The sequence below is a fragment of the Chiroxiphia lanceolata genome, chromosome 6 (assembly GCF_009829145.1).
Source record: "Chiroxiphia lanceolata isolate bChiLan1 chromosome 6, bChiLan1.pri, whole genome shotgun sequence".
In the NCBI taxonomy this organism is placed as follows: Eukaryota; Metazoa; Chordata; class Aves; order Passeriformes; family Pipridae; genus Chiroxiphia; species Chiroxiphia lanceolata.
This window is the reverse complement of record NC_045642.1, coordinates 9,036,796-9,056,805: the sequence shown is the minus strand read 5'-3', so window position 1 is coordinate 9,056,805 and position 20,010 is coordinate 9,036,796. Positions and strand designations below refer to the sequence as shown.

The following is a 20,010-nucleotide window of genomic DNA, read 5'->3' as shown; positions in this document are numbered from 1 at the left end:
CAAAATATTTTTGATCTCCAGGAACAGTCTCTCCTCCCAGGCAGCCAGGGAACTGAAAAGGCCATCGACTGTCATTTCATAAGTGCACAAAACAGAGACAGACTGATTGCTAATTAATGAGACCATGCAGCTGATTTGTACTCATTCCACATATACCCCCTCCCCATCTTACAAAGCAGTTGTTAACTCACTGTTTGCCAAACATTATAGAGATTAATCTCCTTCAGAAAACTTCTGTCTCTCCTCCCTCTTCTTAAGGGGAAAATCCTAGTGATTGCTGTCTTTCTATGGCTGATAAGTATTCAATTATTCATGCAAACTAGCAAAGCTTGAGCTACAAGGATGTGCTATGTGACGGTGTCTGGCTTGAGTTTTAGGTTCAGAGGTGGGTGTTACCAAGGGAAAGGAGAATCAAACCCAGACAGTTCAAGTCCATGGGGTGATAACCTTTATTTTGCTCCTTATTAGGGATGTGTGGCTGACTTAAAAAGTTATACTTGAAGATCAGGTCCTTACTGATAAAACAGGCAGGGCAACAACTAAATTATGGAACTTGATAGGGTTTAGTTGCAGTGTGTTGCCTAACAAAGGTCCCTTCCCCCTCATGAAATTATAGTGAGCTTTGGGAACACTGAAAGTTGGTCGTATTTTTATGCATTTAGTAACGTTACTAATAGCAATTTAAGTGTGTAAACACTTCAGGAAATGATAGTTTGTGAATTAGGTGTTTACAGCAAATGGTGCTAAATGGCTTCCGATGTTCTTCTGTAAATTAGCCTCTCTCCGAAGCTCACAAAAGTTGCAACATGGGAGGTCAACAGAGAGGTTCAGTGACACATCATGTTTACACCGAAAACGTGTTTGTTTAGCTCTCTGCCATCTGATGGAACTGGTTAGGTAACAGTATCAATAACATCAACATAGGCACAAATTGTTATTAAAGCTCTTTTCACCGCTAAAGACTTCTTTTAAGTATGCAACAGTATTCATAACCTTGGGTAGTTTTACACAGGGATATTTATCAGGGAGACAACACCACATTAAGGCTGTGTGAGTCGTAAAGAGCAGAGCATCAGACACAATAAACTGAAATGTTTAACAGTGAAGAATAAGATGAGGAGAAGGAGTTATTTTATTGCATTTCAGAAGAGAGTTTTATTTTTGACTTCGGAGGTTCTCCATCTAACAGCATCTAAGTAACTGCTCACTGATCTAATGTGGAGGCTACTTAAGGGAAGAGAAGTTCTGTGGGCACAAGAATAGCAGCAAATTACAGTAAAGCGAAAAAAACCCCACAAACAACCACCCCAAAATGCAGAAGTTAAAAATATAAGTAAAATAAAAGTAAAACAAGAAGCAAACAAACACTGAAGGTGCAGATGGGGTTTGGCTTTCAATTCCCAAATGCTGCAATGAAAACTTATTGATCACAGCAAATTCACTGCAGGATCAAAACATATAACAAACATTCTTTTGCCCAAATTGTGACAGAAGAATTCTGGAAGATTGAAAGAGCTTTCATTCAAGAATAAAGGAAGGAAAATGTAACAAAGTAGGTCAGCATTTTTCCCTCTAGCCAGTATGATCTGTCAACTCCAACTTATTTTGGATCAGAACAGTTTTGGGTTCCCCGTCACCTCTCCATAGAACACTCCAAGTTTGATTTCTAGAAGAGTGTGCTTTGTTGCCCAGTTTAGTCACGTTATCTATCTCAATGCTAAAAAAAACCCTTACTTGGGAATATGGGGATATTTTCTGATATCCTCCTTGCAAGCCAGGAAAAACAACCCTAATATCTTTCTAGTCAGAGAAAAGATATGCAAGACTTGAAATGGAAAGAAGTTGATGGGATAATTTTAGGAGATAATGAGATAACCATACTAACTTATAAACTTTGGACTAAATACTTCTATCCATCTGAATTATAAAGCAATAGGCCTCCTTTTCTGCTAAACTTCACATTCCAGTGCTTGCTGAGGTTTTTTCAGGTAATCTCCAAATAAATGGAAAAGAGCTGCTTAAATGGGTGAGAAAAAGAGTAAAACCACAGGACCATGACTGTTCACACAAACAACACAGAGAGATGAAATGGACCACAGGAGAGACAACAAGGAAGGAAAGGATAGTCTTCCAAACTTCAAATAGTTCAAAATTACAATAAAGAAAAATGGCTTTCACTTCAATGTACACTGGTTGTAACTAGGTGGTAAAACTGAGGTGGTAAAAAGGTTGGAAAGTTGTAGGGTTTTTGCATTAAAACTCTTCAGAATATTTCAGAAAAACCTAAACTTTTAATGTTGAATACTCTCACCATGCCATTTACCTAGATAAAATTAAAATATTTTGTCTACCGTTTGACCCACTAAATTTAAAATTATTAAACAAAACAAAAACATTAGTAAATAAAAAAAGACATTATGTGCTTAGTAATGATTACAATCATACTGCTGGAAACACCTATCCAAAAATATTTTTTCTTCTAGCTAGGACTGCAGACTGAAACTCTGGCAGGATAGAAATTGGAAATAGGCATCTTCTTTGTGCAGAGAAGTGAGGTCTTGCCATTTTTTTAGAATCTGAAAGGTTTAACAGAAAGTTAAAGCTACTTTGTTTGGGGTTTTGTTTGTTGGTTTTTTTCTCCAAATGAATATCACCTTTTTATGTACCAGGAAAAGACAGAAAAAAGAGATAAAAATACTGGTAAACTCACACTATCTCTATTGGTATTTAATAATTTATAAGGTCTGAGCATTTAATAATGGGATACATGAGACACTGAAAAATGATCTCCATCCTGTATCTGATCCATGTTTGTATTTATCAGTGTTATGCTATATATGCCCATGGAAGTCTGTATTCCATGGTGTGCATGGGGATGCCTTCTTCCCTGCTTTACAGGAACAACAAATAGTGATTAGACACAAGAATTGTGACTCAAATACTTCTCCCTTTGTGTCACAAGAGAGACGTCTGGGTTTGAAATAAAAGAAATAATGAATACAGCCAAAAATGAAAAATAAAAAAAAAATAATAAAAAAAAAAGGTGAATTCAAGAAAAATTTTAAAAAGGTATTAGCTCCCTGATAATTTGATGCATACTAATTTGTCTTGCCTCCTTTATCCCAAATTCTTCTGTCATGGCTTGATTATTTTACAGGTGCCAGATAAGCAGATTTGCATAGCAGTGGCATTATCTGGTTTTGATGTATTTTATCCTCCATACTGCCAAGGGCCAATGATTTGCAGCTGAGTATGAAAATAAAATTTGATTCTGCCCGAAACATGGCTGTGAGGAAGGGAGCAATGAGGTGTGCTCTTGTTTATACAAGTGAGATAAGAAAAACTGCTTTGATTTGACAGCATGCTGTATACTGATACCAGCGTGCTCAAGGAAGAATGCATTCCCTGCGAGTACTTTAAAGTCAGAATTTCAGACACACAACTTGGTAATACAAGTATAAGCAACAGCAGACTGTTTTATGGCTTTGTCTGGCGCTCACCCTTCTCATGCTACCAATATTCTCCCTCAGCTGGGCGACCTTAAAACTGGTTCACAAAGATCACCCAAATCTTTCTCTTCCTACATGTGAGAACTCAGGAGTTTTCTGCGTACTGGAGCCCTGGATAAGAAACTGAATGAAGGCTAATGAAGATGAGTGATAGGAATAATAATCATAATGGAAAACAGTGACAAAGAGCACATATAGGGACTGAGGAGAGGAATGATAAAAGCTGACAGAGAAATATGGCAGTATATAGTTTCCACACTAATAATCATACTGGGGGATGACAATATGCTAAAGTGTATTAACCTTAATTGTAGCTAACAGAAAGCACTTCAGAAAACTACTTACTGTCGTTGTTTCCTTCCCTGCTTAGGACAGGTAACTTGTTTTGTCCCCTACTATAATTTCTTTTATCTGACTCATATCTGAAGCTAAAGAACTCTCCCTGGTGAGGCACTTTGTGTCCACTGGATCTGCACTTCTTCTCTATCAGCAGAAGAAAAGCTCCCAATTATATTTCCCTCCTTATCTCTGGTGTCATGAACCAAAGACTTTTGACATGGTGAGATTTAGACACCCACACACTTCATGCCCTCTATACAAGGGCTTGAAAATTTACTAAATGAGGTGTGACTGGCCTCAGGAGTCACAACCTTATTGACCAGCATCGACCAGGGAGAAGAAAAGCCATTTAAGTCCATGATGAATCCGTGAGAGGTGCCCAGGCAGGATCATCCTCTCACATGTTATTGTGGGTGACCAGAGTGGAAACGCAGGGGTTTAACCAACCACTCAAGATGTGGGCAAGAATTAGCGTCTCATCTTGTCTTGCTACAGCCTCTGGAAGGAGAGAAGGTGCTGCATTTCCCTGGCTGTTTTGGAAAGATGGAGAGGAGTCAGCAGCCCCAGGGGGAGGCACAGTGCCCGTCCTGGCTGACAATTCCTCTGAGCGGGCAGTGGGGCTGGTACCTGGGGCTGTGCTGAACCTCAGGGTGTGCTTCCATCTGATTTCTTTTGAGTTTCCCCTGAGAGGCTGGGGCCTGACTGAGCTGGTGCCTCCATTACAGTGTTTGTCACCACCTCTGTGTGTCCCTGCCCTCCAGCCCCACTGTCTCTGGGGTGTTATTCTCTGATACAATATTCACCAGGGTGGCAGCCTGGTGTCCACAGTGCCTCATCCCACGTTCTCCACAACAGCAGCAGTTAGATTAATGCTCTTACAGCCCTCTCACAAGCTTTGGTGGCAATTGTTGCTCTTCTCCCTCTGATTTTAAGTGTAATCACCATAACTAACTTGGTAATCTAACTTGGATAAGGTTGGCAATAACATTCATTACATGGAATTGGGTGGTAAACTTTGAAGTGAGAGCAGGCTGAGTTTGACAATCTTTGACAATTTGGACCTCCATAAATAAATTAGTGTTATGCATTTTATAATTGTTGTGAAATACATTCAGGAAGGTTTTTATGCTGTGCTTATTATGACACGTTGTAACACCACTTTGGCATCACTATCATACCATGTTATACATTAGATATATAACCAATGATTATGCAAAAGAAGAATATTCATGACTTTTAGTCAATTCTTGATTAGGAAGATGGTTGTGCTATGCATAATAATAGACCAAATGTTTATCCTGAGGAGTCATTATCCAATACTTGCACAGATCTAATCTAAATTCCAAGCAGGACCATCCATTATGGCAAATGGGAAATTAACACCAGTTAATGGATATTGAAAGTTTTCTCTTCTTATGTGCTTAGACTATATTTTTAAATGGAATTAAAAATAGGACATCATGGCAATATATGATTAAAAAATTGTATAAAAAGCCAAAAATCAAACACTACCTGTAAAGTGAAGGGTGAGAGGAACCCTTGAGGAGCATTTGAAAGCATAAATATAAAGATTTTTTGATGTTACTGAAAGGTAAGAACTGTCATATAGAAAAGGCAAGAATTGACTGGAAAAACATCTGAAGGATGTTGCAAAAGCATTTGCAGGTATGTCTGTTAAGAATATCCCCTAGAAAGCATCTGAAGTTGTTCACACAACTTTTTTGTGAAGTTTCTCAGAGCCATATTAAATTCAGCATTATGATCATAGGGGAAACATACTTTAATTAGCTTTGATTTTTGTGATGTAAGCAGGAGATCCTCTTTTCATCTCCTGTAAAAAAAGTACAAACCTGCTCTCCTGTCAATGTCAAATCATTCCATGCACCCACAGCAGTCAGTTCCTAGTAGTATTGCTCACTTTAATGCAGAAACATGATATAAATGTTGCTCTATAAAAGTAACTGAAATTGGAATGAAAAAATACCTGGCTTGTTTCAGTCTGAGAAGTCACCAGAGCAGAACAGAGAAGTGGACAAAAGTTTTCATTAAAAAAAAAAGTGTTAGTTTTGAGTGAATAGGAAGAAGGCAGCAAAGGAAAAAAATGCTACCCACAGTCACTACAAGGCAAACACTGGCAAATCTAAACACTGAATATTTCAGTGGGTTAAGACCATAAAGAGAGGTTGCCATTACTGTCACCTCAACTGACCACTTGCATTACACCTGTCAAAAAAAGCCTAACCTGCAATTTCTCTGTGGAGCCTACAACTCTGTCTCAGGGTTAAAATATATTCAAGTGATGGAAAATCCATCTCATGCTCAGGTGAGCTGCTCTGGAGGTTAGTCACAGTGGTAAAGTCTTTTCCCATACCTTTAGTTAGAATTTCCTTGTCACAAATTTCCTTAGCTTCCATGCTAGGAGGGATTTCGTACTTTGGCCTTGTTTCCCTCCCCCCCCCTCCTAGATTAAAGAGGGATCAGCTATCAGAAATCTTTTCACTGTTTGAGCTGTGCTCACCTCCTAACCTCTTTTTTTTTAATTTTTTTTTTTCCAAGAGAGGGAGGTGATAAAGTGAACAGCTTAAGTCCTAAGCTGCTTAAGAGTTTTTAAACCCCTTAGGGTAGGGAATGTTTTCTGAAAACTGAACTCTCTTGCAGTTTTTTTCTGACTACCCTCCAAATTTTCACATACTTTCTGAGATACAGATGACAAAGCCAGGCACAGCATTTCACTGTTTCCCTTATACTTTTTACAGAGGAAACAGGAGTACCTGGTCTGTACAATCTTGCAGTAAACTAACTGACCTGCTTCTCCAAGGACTTAATTTGACTGTCAGCTAATCAGGTGACCCCTTCTACTGAGCTCTCATCTTTAGTCACTTCTTGTAAGTCTCACTCATTTGGACTTGGATAGTATCAACTTTGGGCCAAGTACAGGTAAGTTATTCGAGAAACATCACCCTCCCCTGACACCTCCCCCACCTCCCTTGAAAGGCCACCAGTAAACTCAAGAATATCCAGAAAGAAGAGTTTTGTCCTCTTTTCTGCTGAGTGCCACTCGGTGAAACAACCAAGTGATGGTTACAGTACCATCAGGATCATGATGCTACTACCATGGAATGTTTCAGACAGGCATTTTGAAGAATTAGTCCTTTAGACTGAGAGTTGGTGGATGAGGATTTGCTGTATTGATACAAAGCATTGTCAAAGTCTTTGAGGCAGGATGCTAAAAAATACTGCTCCTATGTGTACAATAGTACGACATATATTTGAGCAAGCACTGAATAAACATCACCACTTATTTGTAGAAGGCACAAACTCCACAGGATAGTCCTGCTGCAACAGTGAGTGAACCAAAGCATGTAAAAAAACGAAGACATGCTAAAGAGGAAAGAAAGAGAGAAGCAGTTGCTGGGAAAGCAAACAAACAAACAAAAAAACCCCAAACTAAAAGCCAAAACCTCTCCATACCCGCCAAAAAGAAATCAAAAAACAACAACAGAAAAAAACTACCAAAAAACCCCCTAAACTAACCAAACCAACAAACACACCCCACACACACTCATCAACATATTTTTAGATTATTTCTTTACCAGAGTGAATGGTTATGTGAGACAATTAGCCCAAACTCAACACAAGGCTATTGAGGCACACAATTCCCCACTTACTTACACATTCAGAGGTTGCCAGGCCGGCCACTGTGCTTTGGCTTTGATGACTGTTAAAACCTCATCGCTCTGTTAAAAGAGGCAAAACAAGAAAGTGATTGGGACAATTTTACAATGAGAGTGATGAGTCCTACAGCAAAAAACAAACAAAAAACCCCAAACCAACAGAAAAAACAACAACCAAACCAACTATGAGGCACTGTGCCTCCCGATTCTGACTATGAGAAATATGCTTTGTCCTTTCTGTTACCTGGGCTCCATCAAGGAGCCTCTATGAATGCAGGAGGCAAGAGCAGCAAGCAAAGGCAGTCAGACCTTGGGCACAGTTTCTTTACCTTCTGCAGGAACTGGAGTGACCTTAAAACACCAGCAGCAGTTTGTAGACAATGTTATTTTTGCATCGTGAGCCAAGAGAAAGCTTTCACCAGGAATTCATCAGGTTAAAAAAAAAAAAAGCAAGGACAGAAAAATTGCTCAATACGTTACAGATGTGCAGACAAAAGTTAGAGGCAGCTCCTCTAGGCAATCTAGCACACTCTGTAAGCATGTATGACATATTATTTATTATTCTTATACATTTAAGGATGTAAAGAGTCCATGGTGGATGCGTGGCAAACTCCTCCATTGATAGCATTTTCTCTTTGCTCTCCATGTAAGCACTTGAAAATGATAAGGTGAAATACAGCAGTCATCTCTGAAAGCTCACAGTGTGGCAAAGCACTGTATGAAGATCATTTCCTGAAGTCTGTTTGAATTCCCGCATCAGCAGTTTTAAACTTTATATTGGTGCAGTAAACCCAGGACAAAGGCAGGAGACTGTTAACAAGGCTCTGATGCCCAAAAGACATCTGTCACACTTTTTTAGAAGCATTTTCCCCATCTCCCCTAGGAATCCACCTCAGTAATTCGCCTGGAGGAACACAAAGTTCACAACTCACTCACATGATTTCTACTGTCTTTTTAAAATATTTCCCAATTAGACCAAGAAACCCACTTCATACATTACCAGTAATTGGCACTTCCAACAGAGCTGACCTTTCAGTTTAGTGATAACAGTGCCATTTCTTGCTTGATAGTAATAGTCCTGACATCCCAGACTAGTTCTAGTCCATACACACCCCTCTTCAAAGGAAACAAATTTCACTGGTTGTTTCTACCACTGTCACTATTTTCAGACTCTCTCTTTTTACCAAAGCAAGGGCATTACAGCACTGATGGGCCCTCTCTGTGACACATAAGGGTTTCAGTCTCAGGAAATACATATGTGACCTCTCCCTTAAGCTGAGTGGATGGATAAGACATTTCTTGGAAATCATTTATACATATACAGATGCTTGGCCAAAGCTTAGACCACAGGAAGTGTGCTGAAAGAGAGCTGAAAGTCCGACTCTACAAAGGCAAGTAAGTATAAAAATACTTTATCAAACTCCCATACTAGTGATACAGTTGGAATAAAGAGAATTTTGTGTTGAGAGGGAGGAATCAAACAGCAGGCAGGAGGGCTGTGCCAGCAGGCAGATCCACCGGGGCAGGCAGGCCCTGGGGAGCCACTGAAGACTGAGCCACCAGCACAACCCTCTCTCCCAGCCTGCCTGCTGGGCTGGGTGGAACCAAACAGAGATGAGATCCATGCAGGAAGGATGCATCACATACAGGTTCATCTGTAGTAACCCTCACATCCATGCCTTCAAAAATAGAAGAGACAGTTTTGCGCTCAAAGTGATTTAAAAAGAAACTCATTCAACGAACGAAGTTAGAAGTCTGAAGTTAGAAGATATTACTTCTCTTTCTCTGATGACAGAATTTGCCTTAATTTTTAATTTTCGTTGTTTCAACATCCTCAAACTTTCCAGCTGGGCATATCTTCATTTACTTGCCTTGAGAACACATTTGCATTCAAAATCATTAACTGTGTATTTTACATCGCAACAAAAGTCTGTTATGAGCATAGATGATTATGTTTATTAAAGTAATGCACTGCTTATCTAATAAAAGGCAGTAATTATGTCACTAGCATCCAAACCACTCATGTCTGAAAGCATTTCAACACGTGCTATTCAAATTAAAAATGCATACCAGGAGTAGATGAACAATGACTAATAGATTAGCAGTAAGTGCAGAGGGAAGGAAATAAGGAACAAAGCGTGGTGCATTCAGACATCCCTGAATTTTAAGGAAGGTGAAAATTCAGATGCAAGCACTGAATTCATGAATACTTCCTGAACAAAAAAAGTAAAAATGCAGAATCCAGTGTTCTGTTGAGCCTGGAATGAAAATACCTAGAGCTCCTTGACAGTTATGTAGGATTAAGATACAGCTTGAATTAAATCATTGCTATTCCAGACTGATATTCTAATTATGCAGTTGTCTCTATCATGCAGATTTGCAACATCTATTTATTTTTTTTTTAATGTAACTCCTACACCGCTGTCAGTGCCAGTGTATATTTACATGTACTGGCAGACAGACAGATACACGAGTAGATACTTTGTACAGTAACGAGTTTTCCTTGGACAAGTCTTTACATCAAGAAGATGAAATCCTGGAAAACAATACAGCCAATCCATCCTTGGGTCTGCAAGGCTGTTGCCATGTGAGGTCTGGCTGCCAGGCTTGGCATCAGCCTGGGGATCCCAGGTCCACTTGCCACATGTGTTGTCACCAGCCTGCACCTCCACCACCTCCAGCAGGGATCAGGCTCGGGGAATCCCCCCAGAAAGCAGTGACCTTCCTCTGCCTCTAGACTCTCCAGCTGACTTCCACATTTCTGGGGGAACATGACAAGCTCAAACAGCCCAGACAAACAGATGTTATCCACCACACGAGTTCAGAGCCTCGGGAGCAATCCATAGACAGAGAGCAATCCACAGAAAAGACACAGTGCTCGGATTTCTGGCCAATCTCTTTAACTATAGTTATTGGCAGGTGGTAGAAACTTAGAGGATATGAAATGCCTGAAGAGAAACCCACAAATTAATAATTTGTAACTAGCTGATGTAACCCAACTGCCTTGAATAACCCAAATGCACAGACTTTATAGTAGAGGCATAAAACACCACATACTTTTTATGAATTTTATTAACGTTTTCTTGGTGCTTGCTGTCCCACATTTAAACCTATTTTTCTCTTCTCTTCGTATTCCCAATGTTTTGCTTTGATTTTTGAAGTAAACAAACTCTCAAAGTCACGTCAAAATATGGGAAAGAGAACGAGGAGGTTTCACCGCGGTATGTTGCAAGTTGTCTTGGAAACAATGATTCACAAGTAATGACTGTGTTACATTTTGAAAAAGAAAACTAAGGTTGTTTACTAAATGACAGAGTGTCAAAATGTCACATCACAACAAGTTAAAGGGAAGGGCACCAATGCTCTTTCTTGGAGCTGATGAAAATCCTTTAGGTCAAGTCTGATATGCACCTCTTCCAACAATAAAAGTGGGGAAAAAAAGGGAAAGAAAACTGTCTGTCAACAGTTACAGAGCCATATAGAAATAAAGTGTATCTCTAGAGTCATCATGGTAGATTGACTTCAGTATAATTTGGATTTTGGCCTAAGTCAAAACATGCAAAAACATCAAACAACCATCCTTTCCTCCAGATCCACTCTCTACATTGGTGTTCAAGCTGGGGGTGGGTGGCTGATTCAATAGCTGTTCCCTACGAAAGTTCCCTATGAAAGTTCCCTGTGAACTTTTCTCCAAAAAGTCCTAATAGCATGATTTTAAAAGGTTGATAATGTCATTCAAAAAAAAAAGAATCATTTACTTTACATCCATTGTTTCCTGCAATGTACAAATGAATGCTCATGCAGAATAACATAATTAAATGGCAATGCATAGTGGTATAAAACCACTGCTAAGTTAGATTGTTCAACTGTGCACCTACAAAAGATTAAAAACATTTCCTCAGCTTCAAATGAAAAGTGGGACGTAGCTCAAAAAGGCAGCATTAAAGACAGAATTTGATTTGAAGTCTTTCTCAACCAAGGGGATTTAAACCAACAAGTTTAAAGGGTAATATCTATTAAAAAGTAATGAAAGCTTTCAGTAAAAGTTTTAAGTATCATCTGAATACTTTTAGAATGAAAGTGAGATTAGTAGGACCTGGAAAGCCATGTAAACTATTCCATGTGCTCCAGCTGCTTTTTTGGTAAATTACACGATTAGTGTCTTTTCTATACTGGAAGTTATTTTTACAAGTTTTATTCCTGTTTTTATTTCATCTGTGCCAAATAACATTAGAAAATATCACTGTGCAGATCACTTAGCACCTCGTAATAATGAAATGATTCGGTTCAGCTAAATAAATGACATTGTGTTATCTGACATCCAAATCACAGCCAGATCCAATGAACCGTGGGAATGAAAAACACCTGGTTTGGGCCAGAGCTTTATTTCCCTCATTTCATACTGCTGCTGCTTGGCATTCATTCCATTGTTTTAGAGCAGAGAACACTTAATTCCTTCCACAACACTCTTCATACTGTCTGAATGCCTTTCTGTCCGCAGTAGACTCATTTTCACAAGTTTCGTGGAAAATAGAAAAAGCAACATTATCTTCAATTCACAGATGATGAATTGGATGTCTTCTGGAAACAAACCTACATATCTGAATTTTAAGATAGCATCTCCCCTGCAGGATCATCCTTTCCCTCAAAAATAATTTGTTATTGAAGGAGAAAGAGATAAAGTGAGAATGGAAAAGTATAATGCACAGTACGTCTTCTGTGGGGAACAAAATGCTATAAAAATTAGAATGATACAGTGCTTTGGAGGGATAGTGGGGTGCTCTTAAAATCTGATCAGTCTTCTATGATTAGTATAAATAGACCTTATTCCAACTCCACTGTGGGCAGACACACAGAAATCACTTCTGGGTGAGGATAAAAAGTATTTTCAGTATCCCTAAGACTTCTTCAGTTCGTGAAAATAGTTTCAGGCTAATAGAAGTCTTCAAAACCTCAAATTCTGGCTCCTTGTTGCTACATATGCTGTATAGTTAGTGGTCTTACCACAGAGAGGTGTCAGGAGGAAACATTTAGGAGAATATAAACACCTATTTGCACGCTCTGAGTAGCCAGGTTGTCTACAAGGACACCTGAAGATTCAGCACCACAGACAAGAGGATGCTACAGCTGTTCCTCTCGGGCTTGGGTTCCTCACTCACTGCTAAAAGGATGTGTCTGCTTGGGACTGGCCACATGAGGGTCCCTCTTGAAAGCAGACAACTTTCTTCTGAACTAGGAATAGTGACAGTGTTTGTTATAATGCTCAAACTACTGTTTATACCTTGATATAGGTGCAATTTTCTGTCAAGAGGTTTGTATTTACAGCTGTCCTAAAACTGTCCCTGCTGCTGAGCAAAGGGATATCTGAACTCTGTCCTACGGTTTTCATTTAATAACCACTTAATGTTAGAAGGATGTTACCAGGTAGAGATGGAAGAGACTGTAATTTTAAGTACATGTACTTAAATTCTGCTTAAGTTATCAGTAAGCTGTACCTTCTTTAATGTCATAGGATTGTTATGATACAGTAGCACAGCTTTCAGTAGAAGCTGAGTTGCACGATATTCACTTCTTCACTTATGAAGAAGTTCACTGCAGCAATAGATGTGCCAGAAGGTACATTACAAGACCAGATAAAAAGGCACTATTTAACTCCAGTACAAATGCACACTTTCTTTCCAGGTTAAGAGAAAAATAAACCCCAATCTTATCTTTAAAGTATTATCTAAAACAAAATACATGGCTAAATAATGCTCAACACATTATGGACTTCCATGATGTGTTACTTGAAATACAACATGTTTTCTCCAGGTTGATAAAATCTGTAGACATCTTGCCCACCTCAGTTTTACAGATGTATTTGAATGAAAAAGGGACACTGATGTGAGCACATTGCTGAAATTTGTGTGACAATAAAATATATCTGCGATAAAAGCAGTTATAGCTTTACTTGCTCTGGAGTTCGACTTCATGTAAATATACACATTTGCTTTATAGTAACTGTGAATGTTTGATTAACTCCAATATCAGTTAACCTGCTTTGAGTCTGCCCAGGTTTCTGAGGATTTCTTGTTTATGTGGAGCATGGTACAAGTTTCCTTTAGCTATTACCATGCTCATTACCAAGACTTATTTTCAAGGCAACTATCATGAGGTGTCAATACATCTATTTTTCTGTGGGTGTAGCCAAGAAGGCTGCTGAAGTTGTCCTAAGACTGAGATGCAGTTCAACATGAAGAGATTTCTTAATGAAAGCACGTGCAAAAGCTGTTTTTTCCTGGTTCATAAAAAAAGTGCATTTTTGAAAAGGTTAAGCTTTTAGTCAGAAATTGCTTCATTTGGGAGGGAAAAAAAAAAAGCCCATAATTGAAGACAAAGACTTATTTTTACCATATGACAACAACTACATTCTCTTTAAATCTATGATTGACTTAGATTTAGGCAGATTATACTAAAGCCAGTAGCTCAGATTTGGAGTTATCCTAAACAACAGCAAAAATGCATTTCAGTCTGTGGAATTATACCAGGATTGTGTTTGCCCATTTTACTTTGGCTTCTCTGTGTTTATGACAGCAATTTTGTGGCAGCTGAGAAAACCACCCATATTATAAGATATATAAACATGCATGAATAGAATTCATTATTTGTCCACAGCATGTACAAATTCAATATTTCCCTGTACAAATAGCCATTTCTTTAATTAAAAAGTGTTATTTATTTTCTTCCAAAAACATTTCAGAGAATATAAAACCTGTGCTTTTCAGTTCATCAAACATCAAAATCTGGGGGAATTTCCAGGCTTTTGATAGTGGCCAGTCAATAAGAAAACACAGTTTTGGGCTTGAGATGGATAAAGAAATACTGCTGGGGTGCAACTGAATAAAAATGTAAGGAAAGCTGAGCATTTAAATTCAGTCCTGAATTGTTTCCATCTGAAAATATCCCTGCTTAAGGAGAGCAAGTAACCCAGCACTTCAGAGAGTCCCAGCTTAACTGATGGGCTGTACAGGAAAGCTTTCCTGAATTGGACATTTAGAACTTTGTATTCACTTCTACAAAGAAAATTCTCTCTCTTAGACAACCAGGCTGAGATTTTTTCCCCAATGTGGACACTGTCCATCTTTTCCAGAAAATATGGAATTATGTGTTAAAGATTCACCATTTCAGAATGGGGATTGCACAGATTATAGCTGAAAATGCATACTTAAAAAAAAAAAAAAGCTTTTAAAAGGAATCATAGGAACTCCTAATTTTTTTAATAATTACTAGGATGGGATGTAAAAAGAAGTATGTTGATTGTTACTCTTAGTATATAATCGAAAAGCACTGATTCACTTTGCATGAACAACTTTCTGCATTACCTGTCCCATGGGGTTTTCTTTCAATGAAGTGTTTGTTTCAGGAGGTGAACGTAGGCTGAAATTAATAACAGAGCTGTTGCTAATGGCAACCCTGAAAATCGTATGCGTTATTTTATTTGCATTAAGTTGCAGTTACATAATCCAGCGTGTTCCCAATAAAGCAATAATTCATTTCTGCGTAGTATAAAGCTTAGCAGTGTGTGTTAATGAGCCCCAGGTATGCTCTGAGTATCTGAGCCGTCATTTTCCGTGGCCGAGCAGAATCTTTAGGAAAAGGATCTCCCTCGGGAATCCAGTTCTTGATTGCATGTTGATTTTCCACTGTGCATTTTGCTTCATTCTCCATAGAATGCTTCGCTGTCTCTAGGACTACAGAAATATTTTGGGATCCTAAATCACTTTGCCAAAAACAAGGGCAAATCTTTTTGCTACATCTCAGAATGGCTACTTTTTAAAGAAGGGGATAAATCTAGATTTTGAAGCTAGTTGTAAGTGGTGTATCTCCCACCCTGTGCTTAATAGGTTTATCCAACACATACCCTTCTGTCCTCCTTCTGTCTTAACTTTCCCAATTCCATCGATCCTTTAGACTAAACTAGCCTTTAGACCTATGTGCTATAAAACTACTGTTAAACTCCCAAATGATTGGAAATGGTGAGCACAGTAGAAAAGACACAGGGGAAAAAAACCCAAACAACAATCCAATGCACCGAGGCATTCTGTGTGCAATAAACCAGCTGTATGCAACTGAGTGGCAACTTGCAAACAGCAAGACAAAAAACTGCATTCACTGGAGATAATGATAAAAGTGTATTTAAGCACTAGGTTCACTCATCAGATTCTTATTCAGGTAACTATAGCATTTTTTGCTCAGGCTCCTTGAAACGGTTTCAAAACAGTCAGGGATGAAAGCATTAGACAGGCTCTTGGGCATGTTATGAATAAGTGAGTTTCAACTGCTTAAATATCAGCAGGAAACCTCAGGAAAAGCTGGGGCTGCTCTGAGAAACAGCCCAGGAGACGGGGACAGAGAACAATTCTGTCATCTGGTGAATTCTGGCAGTGAGACTCTAGGTGCCATGAAAATTCATTCTGCTGCTTTGCTCACACATTAGCCAAATGTGGTAGCTTGAACAGAGGAGAAATAATTATTTGGATAATAGCAAGTGATTTTAAAAAAGACCAGCAAATTAGCTCGGGAGGTGAGCTTTCCCGACCCTTGACAGTGCTTTGACAAATCAATGTAGGTGCTTTTTTTCCATTCAGTATGTACAATATAAATATTCTAAATGTGCTTTAGCTGTTTTACAGAGGCAATTACAACAGCTTAATTTTCCTTCAGTAAAGCTACTGTGTCTAAGCCACCCTTCACTGTTCCATCCAAAAAAAGCCCAAACCAACACCACCAAAAAACCCAACTGGAATTATAGCCTTTAAACAAATTAGGGAATTGAGGATCCTACCATGAATTATATTTTCTGGAATACTCTGGAAAGGAGTATTCTTTCAGAGAAATCAGTTTCAAATCCTTTCCTCCCCACACACATGTTCAGCACTGCCCTGACAAACAGGTTGCTGCCATGGGGGCCATTCCTCTGGCACTGTGTAGTCTCACAGTTTATGCTTTGACATTCACCTGTCTCAGAGTTTAATGATCAAAAAACATGCATCTCGGATTTTTAATAAAGTCATCTGACATGACTTAGGAGAGTAGGGTTTTAAGAAGAATGTCAGACATTTCTCCAAGGGGTGGAGATGTCATTTTTCCCATCAGGGGCTGCCTTTATCACCTCCTTTCCTTGCAACTGTCTTTCCTTGGAAAAACAGCTCAGTCTGTGCTGTGTGACTCAGGACCATCTACGTAGCCCTCCACAGGTAGCAGCTCAAGTCTGATATCCCTGATTCTGCCTGTGTACTTTAATTTTGCCTCAGCTTTTCTTCTGCCCTCCTATAAGTCAGTACAGATAAATAGAAAAGGTGATGGACTGCACTGTCCATGCTGTGGGCAGGATTGGCTTTGTGTGGGGGGTGGGTGGGTAGCTTTTGTTTTTCTCTGACAAGGAACTCTCCTGCCCTGCTTGCTAGTGGGGATTAGTATACAAGAAAGGTCTTGTCTAGGTAGATGCTACGTGGATGTGGTGGTGTCCTCCCAACCTACCACCTTCTCTGTTTAAGCAGTGGCACCAGTGTCAGTCCAGCTTAAGCTGGGCACTGGGGAGACAGATAACACCACCATAGTTAAAGGCTATAAATCTTGCTCAACAGCTAGTTGAGCATGTGCCAACCAAAACAGGGCTGGTGTGCAAATGTGACTGTAAGTCTATCACTTCAGTCCATGAATGGTGGGCAGCCCAAAGCCTGTTGGGTTCTCCTTCACGCCAGAATGTTGCACACCGGGATTCCCCTGTGAGCAGGGATGCCTCTCAAGGTTACTCCTCATGGTTCAGTGTACCCTGATCACATCAGATACCTGATAAGTGAATTGGGAATAAGAGCTCTGAAGCTTTGAAGTCTTAGCTGTGTGTTATAAGGGATTGATCGCACACGTGCAATCCTTTAGTCATAAACTGTTGACTAAGTCTGGATTCAGCTGCACCTGAACTCCCCTCTGAGAAGGAGTTTAGAATGCAAGGGGGTCTCCTCTGAACCTCGTGACTCAGTGGGAGGGTCTCCCTCACAGTTTTGTCTGACCCCACAGCAAATACTCAAGTGGATCTTGCCATCGAATCTCGTTAAACCACTGTCATATTTACCATTGAATTTTTTTAACTCACTGTCTTATAAAAATCATATATGTTCTTGCTTCTCTCTTGTAAGAACTGCATCTCTCCATCCACAATAACAGAGGCAAATCCAGAAACTGAGACTGACCCTGAGAAGTTTCCTTGATACTTCTCAGCAATTTACAGGATCTGAGCCTGGGTAATGTTCTTATCCATCTCTGAGAGCTTGCTCTTGTGTTCCAGCAGTTAGACAGCAGGGAAATAGTTCTATGTTATTGGTTGGTGGGTTTTTTTGTTGTTGTTTTCAGTTTTTTGATTTGGTGTTGGTTTTGAGGGGTTTTTTTTGCAAGCTATCCAGCACTAATTGTTCCCTCAGATGAACTAACTGTTCTCAGGTCAGATGAAGGTTATCTCCCTGCCTGGTGCCCACAACATTTGTTGCTTAAAGAGCTTCAAGTATCTTTAGATCAGGTAATATGGCTATATTTTACATGTGCCACTGAGTAGAATTAATGTTAAAAGAGGAATTACATAATAATTACAGCTTTTAAATCAGGAGGAGCTGCTATTAGAGTGACATCTGCACTTGATATAATTAACATACTAGGCAAGAGCTATTAATTTCACTGTGGAAAGTACTGTTTGTGTTTCTATTTGCTTACTTAGAAAAGAAAAAATAGAAGAGAAAACCAAGAATTAAAGCCTGTAGCCACACTGCTGCTTGTCATCCTGAAGGAATCAGAAATAAATGGGTGATGTTTCCTCTGTAATAAGGCCCATACGAAAAAATGTGTTTATCTTAAGGAACGTCTCTAAAGTACTCTGGAAAAGTCATAGGACATCAAACTGCTGAATGCAGCATTAATGTAGTTATTTTATTATCAGAATATTTCTAAATTAAAGAACATATACAGAGGCTTGCACTCTAAAAGAAGGTATTCACCACATTGCACTGTACTCACATGCCACAATATTAATTCTAAAAATAAGCAAACAGTGAGAAACAATCATTGCAGGGATGTCAGGATAAATTTAAGTAATTTGATTTCAGCTGAAAGATACAACTGACTGGTAGGGACCCACCTTAAGGCTGTGTACTTCAGTGTACTGCTAAAAAGGCCTGTTGTGATGTACATCCTTTGCTATTTCACACAGCTGTTTTGAAATTACATGTACACTGACTCAGTTATATGCTTATCTCTAAAGCTTATGTTTTGAAGTTAGGTTTAAATTTTAAAATTTCGCTGTTAGTCATGTTATCATGAAATGACACAGTGCATTATTATGCCATGAAACAGGCATTTTGATTATTCCATGACATGTTTGGTGCCAAAAAAAGCACGTTTCTCGTTCCAGCAATAAAATATATATTTCTGTTATGATAATTTCATTTATATTCCTTTAGGTCTCCAATAAACTCTCTTCTAGTAACTCTGTAATCAGGATTGTGCAGTGTTAGAACTGTTCTCAGTTCTTTTAAACCAGGGATATCATGTACAGATATTTATTTTCCTTCATCCTTTATTTTCTCTCCCTCAAGTCCTCTCTCATACCAGGCTCCTGCTGGGGGATTTCCAGAAGAACACTGAACACAACATCATTCTCCTCTATTTTTACAAAAGTAGCAGGCCAGACTTGTCCCCACTGAAGTTCTAATTCCAGGTGTCAGGTTGCTTTATTAAAATGCTTTGCTATTCCTTAAAATAAAATTAGGTTGTTTTCTCTTTATCAATCTCTAAAGAGATTAGAACTGCTCTGTTATTGCAGAGCAAACTTCCAAAGTGGTTAATAATTGGAGCAGCAAAGCATGGTAAATGCCATGTCTCATTACCAAGACAGTGCCTGGACTCTATTCACTGGAGTAACTTTAAAGACACTCCATCCTTTGGCTAATCAGAATGGATGTTTTTAGCATTCATGTTTCTAATGCAAAAGCATGCAAAATTCACAGGGTTGTTCCATCCTGTCTTCTCCTGACACTGCAATTGTACACTGAAATAAACTGATGGAAATGTTCTCTTACAACAGAATTGCTGAGCTGTTGCACCGCAGTAACTACTGAGAGTCTATTAAATATGCAATTACTGTGGCATTCTCTGAAGTCTGATGAGCCAATTAATAGCACTTTGTATTTTCACAGCACCTTGCCTCAACGAATTTTAAAATGCCTTTAAATAATAAAGTTTTAGAGCTCTCCTGTAAATCATTTGCACCATCATACCCAGAAATTACTGAAAAGTTAGCAGACCACTTATAGCTCAGAAAGTTTTTTTCCAAGCACCCTGACAAAGTGGTGTCTGTCTGACTGACAAGACTCCCACACTGACCTCAACATTATGATGATAGAACAACATGCTTTACAAAAATAAGCCTGACAATATATTTTCACTGGTCTTATCTGTAA

General features: G+C 39.0%; 1 protein-coding gene across 2 annotated transcripts in view; it reads right to left on the bottom strand.

The window, feature by feature from the left end:
• SPON1 (spondin 1) overlaps nucleotides 1-20,010 on the bottom strand; it is a 192,287-nt gene that overhangs the window by 24,937 nt on the left and 147,340 nt on the right. For both annotated transcript variants that reach the window (XM_032691174.1, XM_032691173.1), the window contains exon 7: nucleotides 7,521-7,585. In XM_032691174.1, the coding sequence (XP_032547065.1) occupies nucleotides 7,521-7,585 (65 nt within the window). The remainder of the gene's footprint in view (nucleotides 1-7,520; nucleotides 7,586-20,010) is intronic.